At 34.5% G+C, this 16,713-nt stretch overlaps 2 protein-coding genes across 3 annotated transcripts; one reads left to right on the top strand and one right to left on the bottom strand.

Annotated features, from left to right (window-relative positions):
• The first annotated feature begins 7,252 nt into the window (after positions 1-7,252).
• On the top strand, positions 7,253-12,182 carry LOC104117346 (probable aminotransferase ACS10). 2 transcript variants are annotated; one of them, XM_009628390.4, is made up of 4 exons: positions 7,253-7,955; positions 8,757-8,882; positions 10,594-10,754; positions 10,852-12,182. In XM_009628390.4, the coding sequence occupies exons 1-4, from the start codon at positions 7,455-7,457 to the stop codon at positions 11,693-11,695; spliced, it is 1,632 nt and encodes a 543-aa protein (XP_009626685.1). In that variant the 5' UTR covers positions 7,253-7,454; the 3' UTR covers positions 11,696-12,182. The 2 variants fall into 2 exon arrangements, with proteins under 2 accessions (XP_009626685.1, XP_009626684.1); XM_009628389.4 differs by having other exon boundaries at positions 7,254-7,955; positions 10,843-12,182.
• Positions 12,183-12,486: 304 nt separating this feature from the next.
• On the bottom strand, positions 12,487-16,181 carry LOC104117347 (probable LRR receptor-like serine/threonine-protein kinase At1g12460). Its single transcript, XM_009628391.4, has 2 exons — positions 14,411-16,181; positions 12,487-14,322 (listed from the first exon to the last, which is right to left on the bottom strand). Exons 1-2 carry the CDS (start codon positions 15,574-15,576, stop codon positions 12,840-12,842), a joined length of 2,649 nt encoding a protein of 882 aa, XP_009626686.1. The 5' UTR covers positions 15,577-16,181; the 3' UTR covers positions 12,487-12,839.
• Positions 16,182-16,713: the final 532 nt, after the last annotated feature.

Below are 16,713 nucleotides of genomic sequence, written 5' to 3'. Positions count from 1 at the left end.
AATCTCACTAGTGGAGTCTGGAGAGGGTAGTGTGTACGCAGACCTTACCCCTACCCTGGGATAGAGAGGTTATTTCCAAATGACCATCGACATCCTTCCCTCCAAGAACTCCCTTCTCAACTTATAAGCTCAAAACCGAAAATCCAAAATATCCAAATCGATTAACCCGAAACCGAACTTAAAAAATTTGATCCAATCCAAACTTATTGGGATTGGATTTGGATTGTCACTTCTTTAATTCGAAAATCGAAAATCCAAACCGAAATTTTCATATGCAATATGAACTGCTTGAACGTTCACCCATAGTTTGAGTCATAAAATAAAAAGTAAAAGATAAACGTTTAAATACAAGAAATAATTATTATTGACTTTTTTTTAGCTAACCAGTATAGGACGAAACTCTACTTTGGAAGTCATCGGTCGATATAGTCAATTAAAGTTTGTTCAAGTTTTATAATTTCTTTAACTTAATTTCATAGGTTATCATGTTTCCTTTCTAGTTAACAATAACATATAACCCTAGAAAATTTAAAAGCTCTTATGATTTTTTTTTGGAAAGCTATTTATAATTTATTCTTAAATACACAAACATCGTCAACCATCTATGAAAAGGTGTCTTTTCTCTAGGCGAGCATAAAAAATATTTTATTTATTTAATCTATAGAAAAATCCTATAGGAATTGTCTCAAACATATTAGAAAAAGTCAGAATCCGGCATTTACATTTTGATTAATCTATTTTTTATACGTTTTACAAATAATCTCTATCCAAGAACATAACAATGCATTAGATATTATCTTTGTTTAAGCGAAAGTCTGTCATTGTAATTGAATTACCTAGTGTTGATGGATTTTAAATATTTTAAGACTATCCTAATTAGTGAAAACATGGAATTCATATTAAAATAACAATTAGAATTTATTCTTTCAATCTATTCCAAAAGATATTTATGTTTTAATTTTTCTATGTGTGTCTATAATCGGTTCTCGTTTAAATAAGGACCTTTTAAAAGTAAATATAGCTTCATCAAAAATCTATATTTGTTATTTATCTTTTATACAAAATCGGTTCCCAATTAAATAGAGACCCTTTAAAAGCAAAACCTTGCTTCATCATAAACCTATATTTATTGTTTGTATTTCTTGAAACATTTTAAATATTTTATGAAAATACTGGACTTGTTTATTATTCTAAAGATATTTTATTATGAATTTTTTAGTTCTATTGTATTTATATTTTTATTTCATAAAACATATTTATGAATGCTTTTCTATCAATCATAACATTAGATTTCTTTCCATTATTTTGTTTTCACGTTTAAAATGGCAAGTATTATCTTTCACGCGAATAAATGCATGAAAAAACAACACAGAGATCATACTCCTCTCTCTTTTTTTAATCTCCAAAATAGATAAAGGAAAGAAACTAAACCAAAAATTGATTTTTATGATAGTAATATATGGATGTTAAGCTAAACTAACATATGCAAGGGAAAAAATAAGCATTGCGTGCTCCAGCGTATACTAAGTAATGAAAGTTTTTTAAATTTATTACACATGAAAAGTAGTGAATAATAAAAAATTATTGACATAAAAAAAAATTGTACTTCTGCATTTTTTATCAATCACAAACAACACCAAAACAATCCTATAAATTAATAAGCCACAACATACGTCGAACGACAAGAAGAAGTAAAAAAACAAAAGAAATAAGTTCATCCGGTGGAAGAAAAATATTCAGTGCATGCATTTCTAAAATAATGAGACAACATTGCAGCTAGTGATAGATTTGGAACTTCAATAATATGTAGGAATCTTAAAGCAGATGATACTTTATGTGCTATTTTTGACGGTATATCAGTGTTATCAAAATAGTAAATGATTTTATGGATATTTTGTAGAAATCTATCAAAAGATCATGAGGAGTGACAATTTGTATTTTAGCTTTGGGCAGTGACGATTTGTTTCTTTAGCTTTGGGAAGTGGTGATTTATTTCTGTTTGGCTTTGTAAGCGGAATGGCCGTGACTATTAATGAAGGGGTATGAAGCATTGTTTTGTGGGTTTTTTTATAGCGTAGTTTTTTTATTTTTTATTTTATATTTAGAAAGGTATTTTAGTAATTTAATTTTTTGATTTTGTGCTTCTCAGTATTAGTTTCGCGACACGTGCGCTGCACATGAACTACTTACTTGAAAAAATATAATCACTTAGAGTATGTATTGAAGTGTTGACTTCAAAGTTCAAAGATATAGCAAACGGAAAAAGAGGAGGGTGAGAAGATTATGCAAACATGTTATCTCGTCAATTTAAAAGTTATTACCGTGCAGTTTGTTACCAAATCTATTGTTACAACTCTCCCAAAATTATAGAAAAACTTAATGGTACTCTATAGTTAATATATTGTAAAACGTTCGGCCTACATACCAATCCGTTCTAATCATCTAGCTACTTCTCAAATAAATAAATCATCTAATCATAAAGTCATCCAAAAATTATTTAGAAAATTATAAAGTTTGCTAAAGATCCTGAAAATAACCTAGTCAAAATTGCATACCAAAATCTTAACAACAAACACGACTTAAATATTAACATTAATTTAAAATATTGATAATTGTTTTTTTTACTATGGTTCTGTTGTAGTCTATACTATCAAAGATCTAAAATCTGACAAAGAAAGTGATTGTACAATATAAGTCGCATCTTTAATTAAGAGATTCTTTTTTCAACTAATTAAGTAAAACTGATGAGATTTAAAGTTACAGCAAATATATTGAGAGGAGTAGATACTGAATAGAGGCTTTATCTTTTCTTCACAAGACTCCACTTGCCAAAGTTACTTCTCTAGTCTTCTCAAGATATAGAAAAGTGCTCCACATTTCCCAGCTTTGTTCCCATTTCCCTTTTTCCTATTCGGATCGCAAAATTTGTTTTCTTTAGAGAAAAACCATCATTATTTATTGAAAGATACACTATATTCTTTAAATGAGAAAATTTTATGGCCATCAAGAAATTTGCAAAATAAATTAATAAGAATTTGTTATTTTGCTAAAATCAGCTTATTTTGAAAAATATTTTATCTTAAAAGTACGTTTCTCAAAAGTACTTTTGGTGAAACGCAGATTTTGTTTAGAAAATTAATTTGAAAAGTATTTCTGAGCAGCAATTAGTGTTTGGCCTAGCTATTAAAAAATACTTCTAAGTGTATTTTTCTCAAAAATATTTCTCCAAAAAATATTTTTGGAGAGAAACTATTTTTTTATGTTTCTTCTGCTTAAAAGTACTTTTATTTCTTCTAAAAGCATGGCCAAACACTTAACTTTGAAAAATAAATTACTTTTTGAAAAAAATATATTCTTCTGCTCAATATATTAGGTCTTGTTTCTATTATTCTCATAATCACTGTATAAAACTTGCATTCAAATATTTATGTATATTTCCATCGCATAGCATTCTTGTAATTACACTCTTCCATTTTAACTATACTTTTTTAAGTTATGTATTACATGTCCGTCTATGATGATATTTTTCTTGGAAGACGGAGTTTAGATATCTATATTTATCAATACCAATGTAGCTACTAAAAAATAAAATAAAAATTCAAACATTCTCTTTGTCATAATACATGCACTATGACCCTGCCTAATCACACCTCGTTTTCATTCTTGTTAAATTTGCAGTCCATATATTGTATCATAACTTTACTTGTCCTAAAACTTTACGCTCAGCTTTTGGTGATCAGTCACACGATCATGTAATACAATTTTAGACAAACAACTAAATAAAACTTAATCCAAAGAACAGAGGTTTCTTACCATTGCAATATGATTTATTTTTGAGAAACCCGAGGGAGATTAAAGTCTGTCCATCTTATAACTGGTCCAGTTAAATAGCACCCCAAAACTCAGTTAAAATAGCACGGGCTAGCCAGTTTTCGGACTGGTTATTCAAAAATAGTCGGCGTTTTTCAAGTCATTAAAAAATAACCACTATTTTGCAGCAACAGAGACCGGTCCAATATAATATACTGGAGTTCGGTGCACTTGTGTATGAACTTCCAGCACAATTACCGATATATTTTGCTGGCTCCAGTATAATATACTAGAGTTCCAGTACACTTTGTTGGAACTCCAATATATTATGCTGGAATATTTTTCGGGTCTTGAACAATATTTTCGTTCATATTTATCTTTACATGAAAAGTGACTAAATCTCGATAACTTTTAAAACTGTGACTATTTTTGAATGACCATTGGTAAATCTGGCCCATAATCGCGTAGAGAAGGCCCATAATCAAAGAATTACCATTTGTGAATTGCATTGCATAAATCTTATAACACGATGTATCTACTATTTGTATTTTTTAGGGAAACTATCAACTATATCCATTTATAAGTATTTTATTACAAAAATTAGCCAATTCATAAAATATTAGTAATATTAGCCAATTAGTTATTTGTAGCAAAAGAAAAAATATCAAAGTTTTGCTTTCTTTTGAGTTGGTGTTATTAAAATAGATTGGGTACATCTTAAGGAGCTTGAATCTCAGTTTTGGGATGATTTAGTGGAGTTTTGAGGTTGGTTGAATTGAAAATTCGAAGTAGAAAATGAACATGAAAAAACAAATGATATGTGTATCACATATGTATCATGCTTGTATCAAATGTGTATCACATGTATATCCATGTATATCTGTGTGAGATACATGCGTGATACATGTTTGATAGATGTGTCACAGAAGAATTTTTTGAACTCGATTTTAACTACAAATTTTGATACCAAATTAGTCCAATCACATCCAATCTACCTCAAATTTTGTGTATTGACTCATCTATATGTTTTCAATGAATTTCAACCATACCCATTGAAAAAGGTCATTTTTTGCTTAGATTTTTGGAATTTTGTCAAAATTTATTTTTATATTTCATCACCTTATTTGTTACCTCATCCATGAAATTTTCTTTCCTGCATCTAATGTTGCTAATAACGTTTAAATAAATGAAAGAAGATCTTTACGTATGATTCTTGGAGAGAAAGAATCTTATTTATTTAGGCTTTCATTTTTTATATGTGTTTGGCTAGTTTTCGTAAGTCTATGATTAATGGTTAGATGTTGGTAAGTTGAGACTTATTTGGGATATTTCTGTAAGATTCCTTTTTTTTTAATTACATAGAGGAGCCGTGGAAACCAGACACTGATGCTAATTGTATTAGGCTAGGCTGCCTACATCATATTCTTTGAAGTACGGCTCTTCCTCGGACCTGTGTGAATATTAGATGTTTCGTGCACCAGGCTGCCACATCAGGAGGGAGGAGAAAGGGGAAAGACATGGCAGCTATGTCACCTATGTATGGAAGACAGGGAGCTCGCCGAGTGAGCTAACCCTCGACCTATGATGTCTTATTATCTTATGTTTGGTTCTAGGTATAATAAAAATGATCTAATTGACTCAAAAGCTAATTTGGATTAATTTTACGTTCAAGAAATTTAATAAAAGTCTAGCGCTAGTCGTACACGAAACTTTTTGCAAGCTGCAGAACAAAGGGAATCTAAAAACAAGGATAATGAGTCATTCTATAAAATTGGACAAATGCTTGTGGACATTCTATAAAAGTATAGACAAGTACTACGTCTGAACAGGTTCTGTTTGTAAGGCAAGGCCTAGTATAATTTTTCTTTTTAACCCCAAAATTATGTTATTGTGTTGTCTTAAAGTTATTTACTAGTATTATTGAGTTGTTAAGTTATAAAATGACTTTATTAGTAATACTTGTAGTCAATGTGATTCAAACACTTTAGCTGAATTCTTCTTCTCTTTAATTTGAGTTAAACATGAAAAAAGAAAGAGAGAAAAGGACCTTTTCGATGTTAGAACCTTGCACCTAAATGGTCAATTTCCATCTTTATGTTACCAGGTCAATTTATATAACTTAAATTATTGACAAAATAAAAAATAATGTAGCTTGTTAAGCCAAAAGAAAAAAACAAGTGAAGGATATATAGAAATAATGAACAAGGTAGCACGTGAAAATCAGGAGAAGCGCCTTTACTTAGATAACAAAAAGCCCCAGATCCAAAGCGCATAACCATTAAAAAAATTTGTGGCTCAAATGTACCTTCTGTTTACGGGTTCTTAGGACTTGGATATTCCTCATCTATCTTTTGGTCATATCAAAGCCATTCTTTGTTTGGATTTCTAGCTTTGTGGTTGACAATGTATATTGGAAGCTGACAAAGTAAGCTGGAATTTTTTGTCTTTAATTTGAGTACTAGTGTAGTGTGTAGCTATGAAAGCTTGTTGATGACCAAATGATGGGGTGATTCTTGACTTACTTTGGGATCTCAACTCATTAAACAACATCTGTAGATTAGCACAATGTTGTCATCTTCGATTGAAAAACAAAATGATGGCTCACTTTTTGGCCTGTTCCAAAGTTTTAATAGGACAAATTTGCATGGTGACTTTTTGATCACGGGACCTCTAAAGAACTAACTTTATTCGTCCTTTCTAATATTTATTTTAGTTAAACAAATTTGATTTAAAAAGTGTTGCTTTAAAAATCGAAAAGGCATTAATATATCATTTTAACATTTTTATTTATGTTGTAATAAATGACCTATACTAAAAAGTCTCTCAATATGTATTACTCATTTGAAGAAATATAATGAACAATTATTTCAAATTATCCTTATGATTAGTGCTTTTGAATAATCTTCTATATGAGTAAAATTCCAAAAATAATTTTCTATATGAGTGAGCAACATGATTAAGGGGGAGAATTTTGAAAAATTATGCGGTATAGCCGATCTACAAAATAATAGTCGATAAAATATATATTTTAATATATATATTTGTATATTGACCAGCAGTTTGAAATTATTTTGGCCGATCAGCCAAATACGCAACTTGTCCAAAAATATTGAAAAAATAACACCGTATAGCCGCTCTAAAAATAACAATCAAAAAATAAATATATATATATATAAATAAATAAAATCAATATATATATATATATATATATATATATTGCATATGTTATATAAATAAAATTATATAAAATTTATATACGTTTTGGAGTATCGAATATAAATAGAAAGTGACGCGGGAATATTTCCAAACAATGTAACATCCTCGCCCCCCCCCCCCCCACACACAATAGAAGCAAGATAGACCGCGAAAAATTATCGAATTGGACTTCTTCTTGAAAATTTCACTTGTTATAATTTTCTTAAAAAGGGCAAAACCTATTACCAAAATTAGGAAAAACATCTATTTAGGCGGACAAAAAGATAAAATACAACAAACTCCTGCCACCATTTTCTCCATTCTTCTCCATCACTCACCTCTCTTCGTACTCTCCGTCCACCACCACCGCCGCCGATACTTCAAATACACCCGTCCACTGACGTCATATTCCGACAAGGTGACGACTTCCCCTTCACTATGTCACAGAAATGACAAGGTCCCGGGACCGTTCACCAACAAGAACAAGAACAACAACCATTTCAACTGGCGGCGGAGGAGCGGCGGCGGCGATGAGGGTAATAGTACCCTTACAAGGAGTAGTACAAGGCCGAGGTGGTCTTTTCTTTGGTTCAGTTATACCTTGTGCTCTTTTCTACTTCTGGCAACTCTACCTCAAACGTAATCGCTCCGCCGGTGACGACAATAACGGTGAATCTCCAGCTCTGGCGAGGTCTCCGTCGTCTAGCCATTTGGCGGAAGTGTCGTCTTCTGGTTCAGGAGGGTTACAGAGAGTTCAGTCGTCACGTTTATTACTGTCACCTAAGGGAGCTACTGGGCCCTCTCAAGTGTCTTCAAGAGCTAATTCTATTATTTCTAAACAAAGTGATATTAGTCCTTACTATATTGGACTAAAAAGAGCTTCTGAGGACCCTTATGATGAGTCAAGTAATCCAGATGGTGTTATTCAACTTGGATTAGCAGAAAACAAGGTATTAATTTTATCTGTTTGATATTAGGGAAAATGTTTTCCTTGCTGAAAATATTTTGGAGCATTTGGGTATTTTGAACTGTGACAAAATGGAATAATGTGGCATTCCAGTCAAAGTTTTGGAGGGGCTAGTAATGCAGGACTTAGTAATGTAGGGATTGTTTATGTGGTGATTAGTAATGCAGGAATTGTTATGCAGTGATTAATAATAAAAGAATTGTTATGCGGGGCGTAATATAGGATGAGTTATGTTTATTCAAGTACTAGTTACTTTAAGGGCGTTTTCTCTTTAAATAATCTAACCACTGCATTGTAAATCATGTATTCTTTCCACCTCGCATAAAATTGTACATATGTTCCTGCATAAGTTATGTGAGTATTGTTTAAAGAAGATGCAAAATTACAACACAATGTATAAGTTATGCTAAATTTAATGAGGAGATTAATTCTCCTCATTCAAGCAACCAAATAAGGTATTGATTATGCTGAACTTATTGAGGAGATTAATTCTCCAATTCAAGCAATCAAACAGGCTGCATATATCATCTGAACTTGCGTCAAACAGCACCTGTCAAATATTATTACCATACGTCACATATTCTTATACCAAATCAAACACGGGAAATTGATCGAGAAAATGATGCTTTTGAAGTAATACATCTTCCATGGAAAAACATTTTCTATAGAAAGCATTTTCCCTGAATGCCAATGCAATATATTTCGTGCTGGAGGAACTTTTTGGTTGATATTTCTTTCTTTTGTTTGTTTTTTGACATTTTTTCTCTGTTTTGTATGGTTATAGTTGTCATTGGATTTAATTCAAGAATGGCTGGCAGAAAATGTGTCAAAATGGATGATGAATCAGGATTTGAGTATAAGTGGAATAGCTACTTATCAACCATTTGACGGGTTGTTGGAGTTGAAAGTGGTAAGCTTTTTAATTTTTTCCTTGCACACTACTGGTGACTTGTTTGTCGATATACTGTTGGCTTGTATTGAATATCCTCTGTTTTGATTGTGGATTCTTCTTCTTGGACTATTAAATGAGTATTTGTTCATATGATTATCGTCTATACGGGCTAGAGAGGGAAATTGAAGAAAAACTTTACTTGAAAAGGTTGGTAGAGCTTTAATTGCTTGTTAATTTGAATTAAGACTTTATATGATTAAATCAATGAGACACCTCTTTGAGTGGTATTAGTTTGTAATTGTAACCAAGGATGGGCTCATTTATGTCCATATGCAACAACAAAAAAAATGTCCATACGCTTGTATCACAGTTACTTTGTATCAGTTATCACTCATCCGCTTGTTCAGTGTGCTTTTCTGCTGGTTTAATTTGAAACACGAACCCCTGGCAGCGGGATTGGTGCAGAGCGGTATAGAGTCCCTAGTGGCATTTGACAATTCCAAAATTACCTATTGTATACAAGGGTATTGTATGTCCCGTCTTGAGCTTTCTAAGTTTATAATGTACACCAAACATAAGGAAAAGCAACAAATTAAAAAAAAAAAAGGGCAGCCCGGTGCACTAAGCTCTTGCTATGCGCAGGGTTTGGGGAAGGGCCGGACCACAAAAGTCTATTATACGTAGCCTTACCTTGCATTTTTGTAAGAGGTTGTTTGCACAGCTCGAATCCGTGACCTCTTGATCACATGACATCAACTTTACCAGCAACAAATAAGCTTCACTTTATTTTAACAATGCCAATTAACTTCTGAAAAGTTTGTCAATTATGTGTAAGGGGATAACATGCTTTAACTTCTACACTTCGGTGCTAAGCATCACTGTGGGTAAATGAACACGGCTCTGAATATTTTGAGTTCTTTCTTGAGATTTCAGAGCCCATGATTGTTGTAAAAAGGAGGATAAAAATATAACAGAAGAGAAATGATAGGAAGATTTTGAAACTTGAAAATGCCCAGCCAATTCGTCAAACCATATCCAGAGGAATGGAAGAATTTTCTTGTGTATTCCTGTTGTTAAATTTCTGCTCCCACTTGAGCATTGCATTGGTAAAACTGGAGTTGGAAACTCATAATTATTGTCGATCTAGCTCAGGTATTTATGTTGTTTCTGCATTTGATGATTGTGTGTGGTGATGTTTGTCCTGACTCGAACAATGGATGTGCTTGCAGTGTAATATGTGGAAAAACAAATCTGATTTCTTTGTTTAGCACATAAGAGAATACTTTGACCTGCTTTATTCTGCATGGATTTCCTTATTGGCAAGCTCAAAAGTCTTTATAGTGAATATTGGAGTCAGTTGTTCTTTGAGAAGTGGCACTATTATTTCCTTGATAAATGTTCACCTTGATACTCATTTGGTGTAACCTGTCGAAGGATCTATTGCTAGTTTTGCACTACCTGTAGAAGGTAGATGGCAATTTTGGCCTCTTTGAAATATGAGTGGCTACCTTTGTCATCAGGTATCCTGTGGGTGGGAGATGATTTGATGGATTTACCTTTTTAAATTAAGGGTTTGAATTGTGTAACAGCATTATATGAAATTGTTGTTTAGTCACTATGAAGATCAATTCGTAAAATAATACTGTGTTTTGTGTAGTTCTATATTACTTGTGGTATCTCTTTGAATTAATTTATGTGTTTTTTGCTTGCTAATTTCACCTATATGCAGGCTGTGGCAGGATTTATGTCTCAAGCTGTGGAGAGATCAGTGTCCTTCAGCCCCTCTCAAATGGTTCTTACCACTGGTGCAACTCCTGCTCTTGAGATACTGAGCTTCTGCCTAGCTGATCCTGGAAATGCATTTCTTGTTCCCTCACCATATCATCTCGAGTGAGTATTTTCTCTCTTTTAAAGATATTTTCAATCTTTTTGTTATTTTACTTATTTATTGTATAAAATGAACTCAACGTGTCTGCAGTCTTGATAGGGATGTCAAATGGCGAACTGGAGTGGAGATTATACCCGTTCCTTGCCGCAGTGCAGACAACTTTAGCTTGAGCATTGATGCTCTTGACCGAGCACTTAATCAAGCTAAGAAACGTGGTCTTAAAGTACGAGGGATTATTATTTCTAACCCCTCAAATCCCGTAGGCAATCTGTTCACTAGGGAGACACTTTATAACCTCTTAGACTTTGCAACTGAGAAGAACATCCACGTAATATCCAATGAAATCTTGGCTGGGTCTTATGGAAGTGAAGAGTTTGTCAGCATAGCAGAGATAATTGATTCTGAAGATTTTGACCGGAACAGGGTCCACATTGTCTATGGTCTCTCTAAGGACCTCTCTCTTCCTGGTTTCAGGGTGGGATTAATCTATTCTTGCAATGAAAATGTTCTAGCAGCTGCAAAAAAATTGACAAGATTCTCATCCATTTCAGTGCCAACACAGCATTTGCTCATTCAGATGCTATCAGATGCAAAATTTGTGCAACAATTTATCAAAAAGAATAGAGAGAGGCTCAAAAGGACGTGTTCTCTATTTGTTAGTGGATTGAAGCAGCTGGGAATTGAGTGCACCAAAAGTAGCGGGGGTTTCTACTGTTGGGCTGACATGAGCAGGTTAATTCGATCGTATAGTGAAAAGGGAGAGATTGAGCTTTGGGATAAGCTACTAAATGTAGCTAAGATCAATGTAACTCCTGGTTCTTCCTGCCACTGCGTTGAACCTGGGTGGTTCAGGTTATGTTTTACTACCTTAAGTGAGAAGGATATTTCCACAGTTATGCAACGTATTCAGAAAGTTTTGGAGATGCGTAGGTCTCTGAGTTAAGTTGCTAATCACACGATCCCTTACTCATAGTCAACCGTAGCCAAAACTTTGGCAAGAATGAGGTCACACGTAAGATAGCTTTGAATGGTTCAACTTAGTGCCTAATGTTCTGATAATGAGATCAGGATGCAGCATTGGGAACCAAATGCAGAGAAAACCAAAAATGCCAGACTGCCATTCGCAAATGCATTCCTCCAAGTTTGTGGGTTTTGACCAGCCTCAGGATTCCAGAGAATGTAGATAGGTGAATTAGCAATCAACATTGATGCAAGGCTAAGCATATAGCATGTAGAAATTGGTATCAAATGAAATTCTTTTCCAAATTTAATGTGCATAGTCAATAAGTATGGCCTGAAAGCTTATTTTTCTTTTTATATTCCCCCTAGTTGTATAGTTACAGGTACATGTACCGACTCATTATTTGTTCACATTCATTCTTGTGTTAGTAGTAGATAATGTTATTTGAGAAATGAATTGGTTTCTTACATCCCTTTGAAGGTTTGTTGATTTGGACATCAAAATAGTTAGTCAAAGGGGACAAAGATGCTATATGCTTCCTTTCTTTGATAGCTTGAAGAATCCAAGTTATTGCTCATCTTATGTTAATATCTGGCTCATTAATGCTGCATTGTAGCTCCAATGGAGCCTTTTGGGCTTAGACTGGTAATCAATTGGAAATTGTCTCTATTTTATTTATTAATTAATTGGTAAAAGTAAATGGATTACCAGATCATATCGTTCTAAAAAGTAGTTATCAACCTGCATATGAGATATCAAAATGACTTGGCAACTTACAGGAAAAGAATGGCTTTATTGTAAACTTACAATGACCAATTGATTAAAAGAATCACAAATCAAATACAAAAGAATCTTCTCTTTGTACCAAAAGCAGCCACTTCCTAATTACTCCTGTTCCAAATTCAAGAATATGACCGATACGATTAATTGGTCTGTCTGTGTGCCTCTCTTATTTGGGACCCTTTCTGATTTCCTCACCCAATCTCATGAGAAGCAATCATAACAGGCTCTGCCTCAAGGCCCTTAACCTGTTGAAACACAAAATGAAATCCCAGCTAGACTACTTCTCCCTCATTCTATGAACAGTTCACATTTCAAATAGTCCAAGGGCTCTACTGATTCTTTACTATGAGCCCAGGCCATTCCTGATGGACTCAAGAACTTGCACTACCTCAGCCATGCTAGGTCTCCTTGAAGGCGTTTCAGAAGTACAAATCAAGCCTAGCTTCATTACCTGAATCAGCTCATTTTCTGCAAAGCCCCTCAAACTTCTATCAAAACAGTCTGAAGCAGCACCCCTTTCAATCAGGCCTCTAACGTATTCACACAAGACCACCACCTCATTTGCTACTGGGCTCTCCACTGGTTTCCTTCCAGTGACCAACTCCAGCAGAATTACCCCAAAACTGTAAACGTCACATTTATCGCTTAGTCTCAAACTTTGCGCCAACTCTGGTGCAACATAACCAACTGCATTGTGGAACTTGGTTAGTCCATAGTTATCCAGCAAGGGAAGGAACTTACCAAGACCATAATCAGTCAATTTGGCTTCATAGTTTGTGTCCAGGAGTATATTAGTGGACTTAACGTTAAGATGAAGGACAGGAGGTTTGCAGTCATGGTGAAGATACGCTAGGGCTCGAGCTGTCCCTACAGCAATCTGAAACCTTCTTGGCCAATTCAGTTCTGGATTACCAGCACCAGTGCTGGTTCCGGGATAACTAAGTCCATGTAAATTATCGTACAGGTTTCCATTTGGAACAAACTCTGATAATATTAACTGCATACTAGAGGACCAGTAGTATCCTTGTAAAGCAACAAGATTTGGATGATGAAGTGTCCCTAACCGCCCAATTTCATGCTCAAATTCATCTTGATTTCTTATTCGCCCCAATGTCTCGAGCTTTTTCACTGCAAGTGATACACCACCTTCAAAGGATGTTCTGTAAACCGATCCAATTGTTCCTCCACCAATCAAAGACTCCTTGTCTAGCAAAGCTTTTGTGCCAGCCTCCCAGTCCTCATATTTTGAAGGCAAAGTCTTGCTGAAAAGAACCAACTTTCCTATAATGACATTTGAATCTGTAGAAGCCAGTGGCGTGCTCTCTACAATTATTGTCTCGTCTGCTCTTCTCCTCCTCCGCCTAGCTTTCATATTAATGATGGTTATCAAACAAACGCCCGTAAGGATTACTGCAGCAGCGACAATAGCAACAATAGCTGAGGCACTCAATCTTGGTTTCCCTTTTGCAGGAGCAATGCCACTGGGAGAGCATGAAACATCTAAAGGAGCACCACAAAGACCACTATTATGAAAAAATGCCGAGGGTCCAAACTGCTGGATGCTCTCAATTGATGGTATAGCACCAGATAGAAGGTTGTAAGATACATTAAAATGAGTTAAATTATGCAGATTCTCAAGAGCAACAGGGATTGATCCGGACAGCACATTTTCTGATAAATCCAAAAAGTGCAAGTTAGACAAATTTCCAATGGTTGATGGTATACTTCCATTCAGTTGGTTATGATGTAAGTCAAGATATACAAGGTTTGACAGGTTGTATAGATTCTGCGGTATTTCTCCTTCTAAAAGGTTCCCAGAAAGATCCCTGCAGCAAATTGTAGACAGTTCAATTCCAGTTTAAAACAATGTTAACATTAACAAAAACATTAAACTTGAGATGGTAATTAACTCACAGTTCAAGAAGAAGCTTGCAGTTGCTAATGTCATATGGGATTTCACCAAATAGGGTGAGATTATGCAGGTCCAAAACTGCAAGCCATTCGATACTACCAAGCTCGGCTGGAATTGTTCCCCCTAGTGAATTATTACCCAATCGAATAACAGAAAGGCTTTTCAAATCCGCAAGCTCAGTAGGTATAGTTCCATTAATCCTATTATTTGCCATGTCCAAGTACTTGAGGGCGCTGCATTTCGAGATGCTCAAGGGAATTTCACCAAAGAAATTATTTCTTGAAACATCCAACACTTCCAGTCTCTGACTACAAGTGCTAGAGTTAACTATCTCCCCATCAAACCCATTACTTGAAACATTGAAATATGTAAGATTTACCAATTCAAGAGCCCCAAAAGGAGCCAAACCAGAGAACTTATTGCTACCAAGATCCAAAAGCTCCAATCTTTGACATGTGGAAACCTTCTCTTGAACATTTCCTGTTAGAGCATTGCTCCTCACAGACAAGTAAACTAGCCCTGGAATATCACACATTTGTGAAGGTAAACTTCCAGTAAGACCATTAAAAGATAAGTCTATCCCTTCAAGATTCTGACAGTTTCCAATTGATACTGGAATTGAACCTGAAAGATTGTTATGGGACAAGGAAATGAACCTTGTTTTGTTACAATTCATAAACAAAGCCGCAGGAATTTCACCACTATACACATTTCTTGACAAATCAAGGAATCTTATATTTGGCAAATCCCCAAGAAATTCAGGAATTGAACCAGATAAAGCATTGGAGCTTACATTAATCTTCCACAATGAATCAATCCCACTGTACTCTACAGGAATATTGCCAGTGAATTTGTTCCCAAACAAAGTGAGGATTCGCAAAGACTTAAGTTCTGCTAAGGCAGAGGAGAGAACACCACCAAGACTAGCGTTCCACAACACAATCTTCACCACATTTCCAGCAGAATTGCAGAAAACACCACTAAAGTCAAGGCAAGGGCTACCACTAGGATTCCAAGAAACTAAACTATTGTAAGGGTCTGTAGAAATGTTACCCTTGAATTGAAGCAAGATCTCTTTTTCAGTTAATGGGGAGACCAATTCCAATTCAAGCAAACAAAAACACCAAACAAGAACAAAACAATGAACAAATGTACCTAATTTTTTCATGTTCCCCAACACAACCACTCCAGCATTATCATTGCTGGATCCAGTCCTGAAACTTCTTGATCTCTACTTCTTCAGATACCCTTTTGCCTTTTCTCAAATGGGGTCCAATTATAAAAAATACAAGATTTAAATCTTGACTAAGCAGGAGCATTTTTCAATGCTTAGTATCTGCTTAAACTAGAAAGAAATTTAAGTACATTTATGGGCATATCTTAAATTTCTGTGATTTAGTACTCTTTTCTTGGAGGAAACAATAAAGTTATAAACTTTAGGTATTTTGTATATCTGGGTTGGTGTCACTAACCCTAAATTCTATAATTTGCTGAATTTCGAGAAAAATGAAGATTTCAAGAAAGTGGGCTTAGAAAGATAGAAAAAAAAAAGGAAGGAAAATTTGGAGTTTGCTGTTAAGCTGGCTGGCAATGACATGCATAGAGAGCAGAAGGGGTAATACTAAACTAGTGGAATGCAAATAGAAAATGCCTGGCTTGGCTGGAAAAGAAGGTTGGTCTGTTAGTTTAATACAGAAACTGCTTAATTTCTTTTCTTAAACAAAAGTCTGCACATATTTGACGGTTGTCTCCACGTGGTCACCTTCCTCCTTCCTCCTTTACTTATGAATAATTACTCAAACTCGTTACTTTTTGACTCGACTTATAAATAAAAATTTATAACAAGAGAAGTGCAGCTCATTGCTCAAAGTATTCTGTATTCATGCATGATTCGGAAATATACTTCAAGGGACTGTTATGTAGGCAGCCTACTTTATGTATTAATGGGTAATTCCACGGTTCGAACGTGTGACTTATAGGTATATATAGACAACTTAACCGTTTCTCCAAACCTCCACTTAAAAAATTTATAAAGTCTATATATAACGAAATCATACTCGTTCAGAAACTCTCTTCTTACTTTCACCAAAAATTTGATGAAATGTAGGTTGAGTTTCTAGTATATTTAGTTAAATGTTTTTAGTGATAGCAAACAAAAGGAGAAGCCAATATGTCTGGTTTTTGAGACTTCACTATCACTACAGTGGAGTATGCATCATATGTAGGGTCTGTTGCCAATACAGAGATTTAAGAACAGAAGCATTTATTCCATTCACCAACCAAGGCACCGTTACCATCACTACGC

The sequence above is a fragment of the Nicotiana tomentosiformis genome, chromosome 8 (assembly GCF_000390325.3).
Source record: "Nicotiana tomentosiformis chromosome 8, ASM39032v3, whole genome shotgun sequence".
In the NCBI taxonomy this organism is placed as follows: Eukaryota; Viridiplantae; Streptophyta; class Magnoliopsida; order Solanales; family Solanaceae; genus Nicotiana; species Nicotiana tomentosiformis.
This window is presented reverse-complemented; position numbering and strand designations above follow the sequence as displayed.

Bases quoted from the DNA above. Each gene is read 5' to 3' on its own strand.
- LOC104117346 (XM_009628389.4), top strand. From the start codon at position 7,455: ATGACAAGGTCCCGGGACCGTTCACCAACAAGAACAAGAACAACAACC. The intron at 7,956-8,756 runs GTATTAATTTTA...GTATGGTTATAG, and splicing joins TTGGATTAGCAGAAAACAAG to TTGTCATTGGATTTAATTCA. The intron at 10,755-10,842 runs GTGAGTATTTTC...ACGTGTCTGCAG, and splicing joins CCCTCACCATATCATCTCGA to TCTTGATAGGGATGTCAAAT.
- LOC104117347 (XM_009628391.4), bottom strand. From the start codon at position 15,576: ATGAAAAAATTAGGTACATTTGTTCATTGTTTTGTTCTTGTTTGGTGT. The intron at 14,323-14,410 runs GTGAGTTAATTA...AATTTGCTGCAG, and splicing joins TGCAAGCTTCTTCTTGAACT to GGATCTTTCTGGGAACCTTT.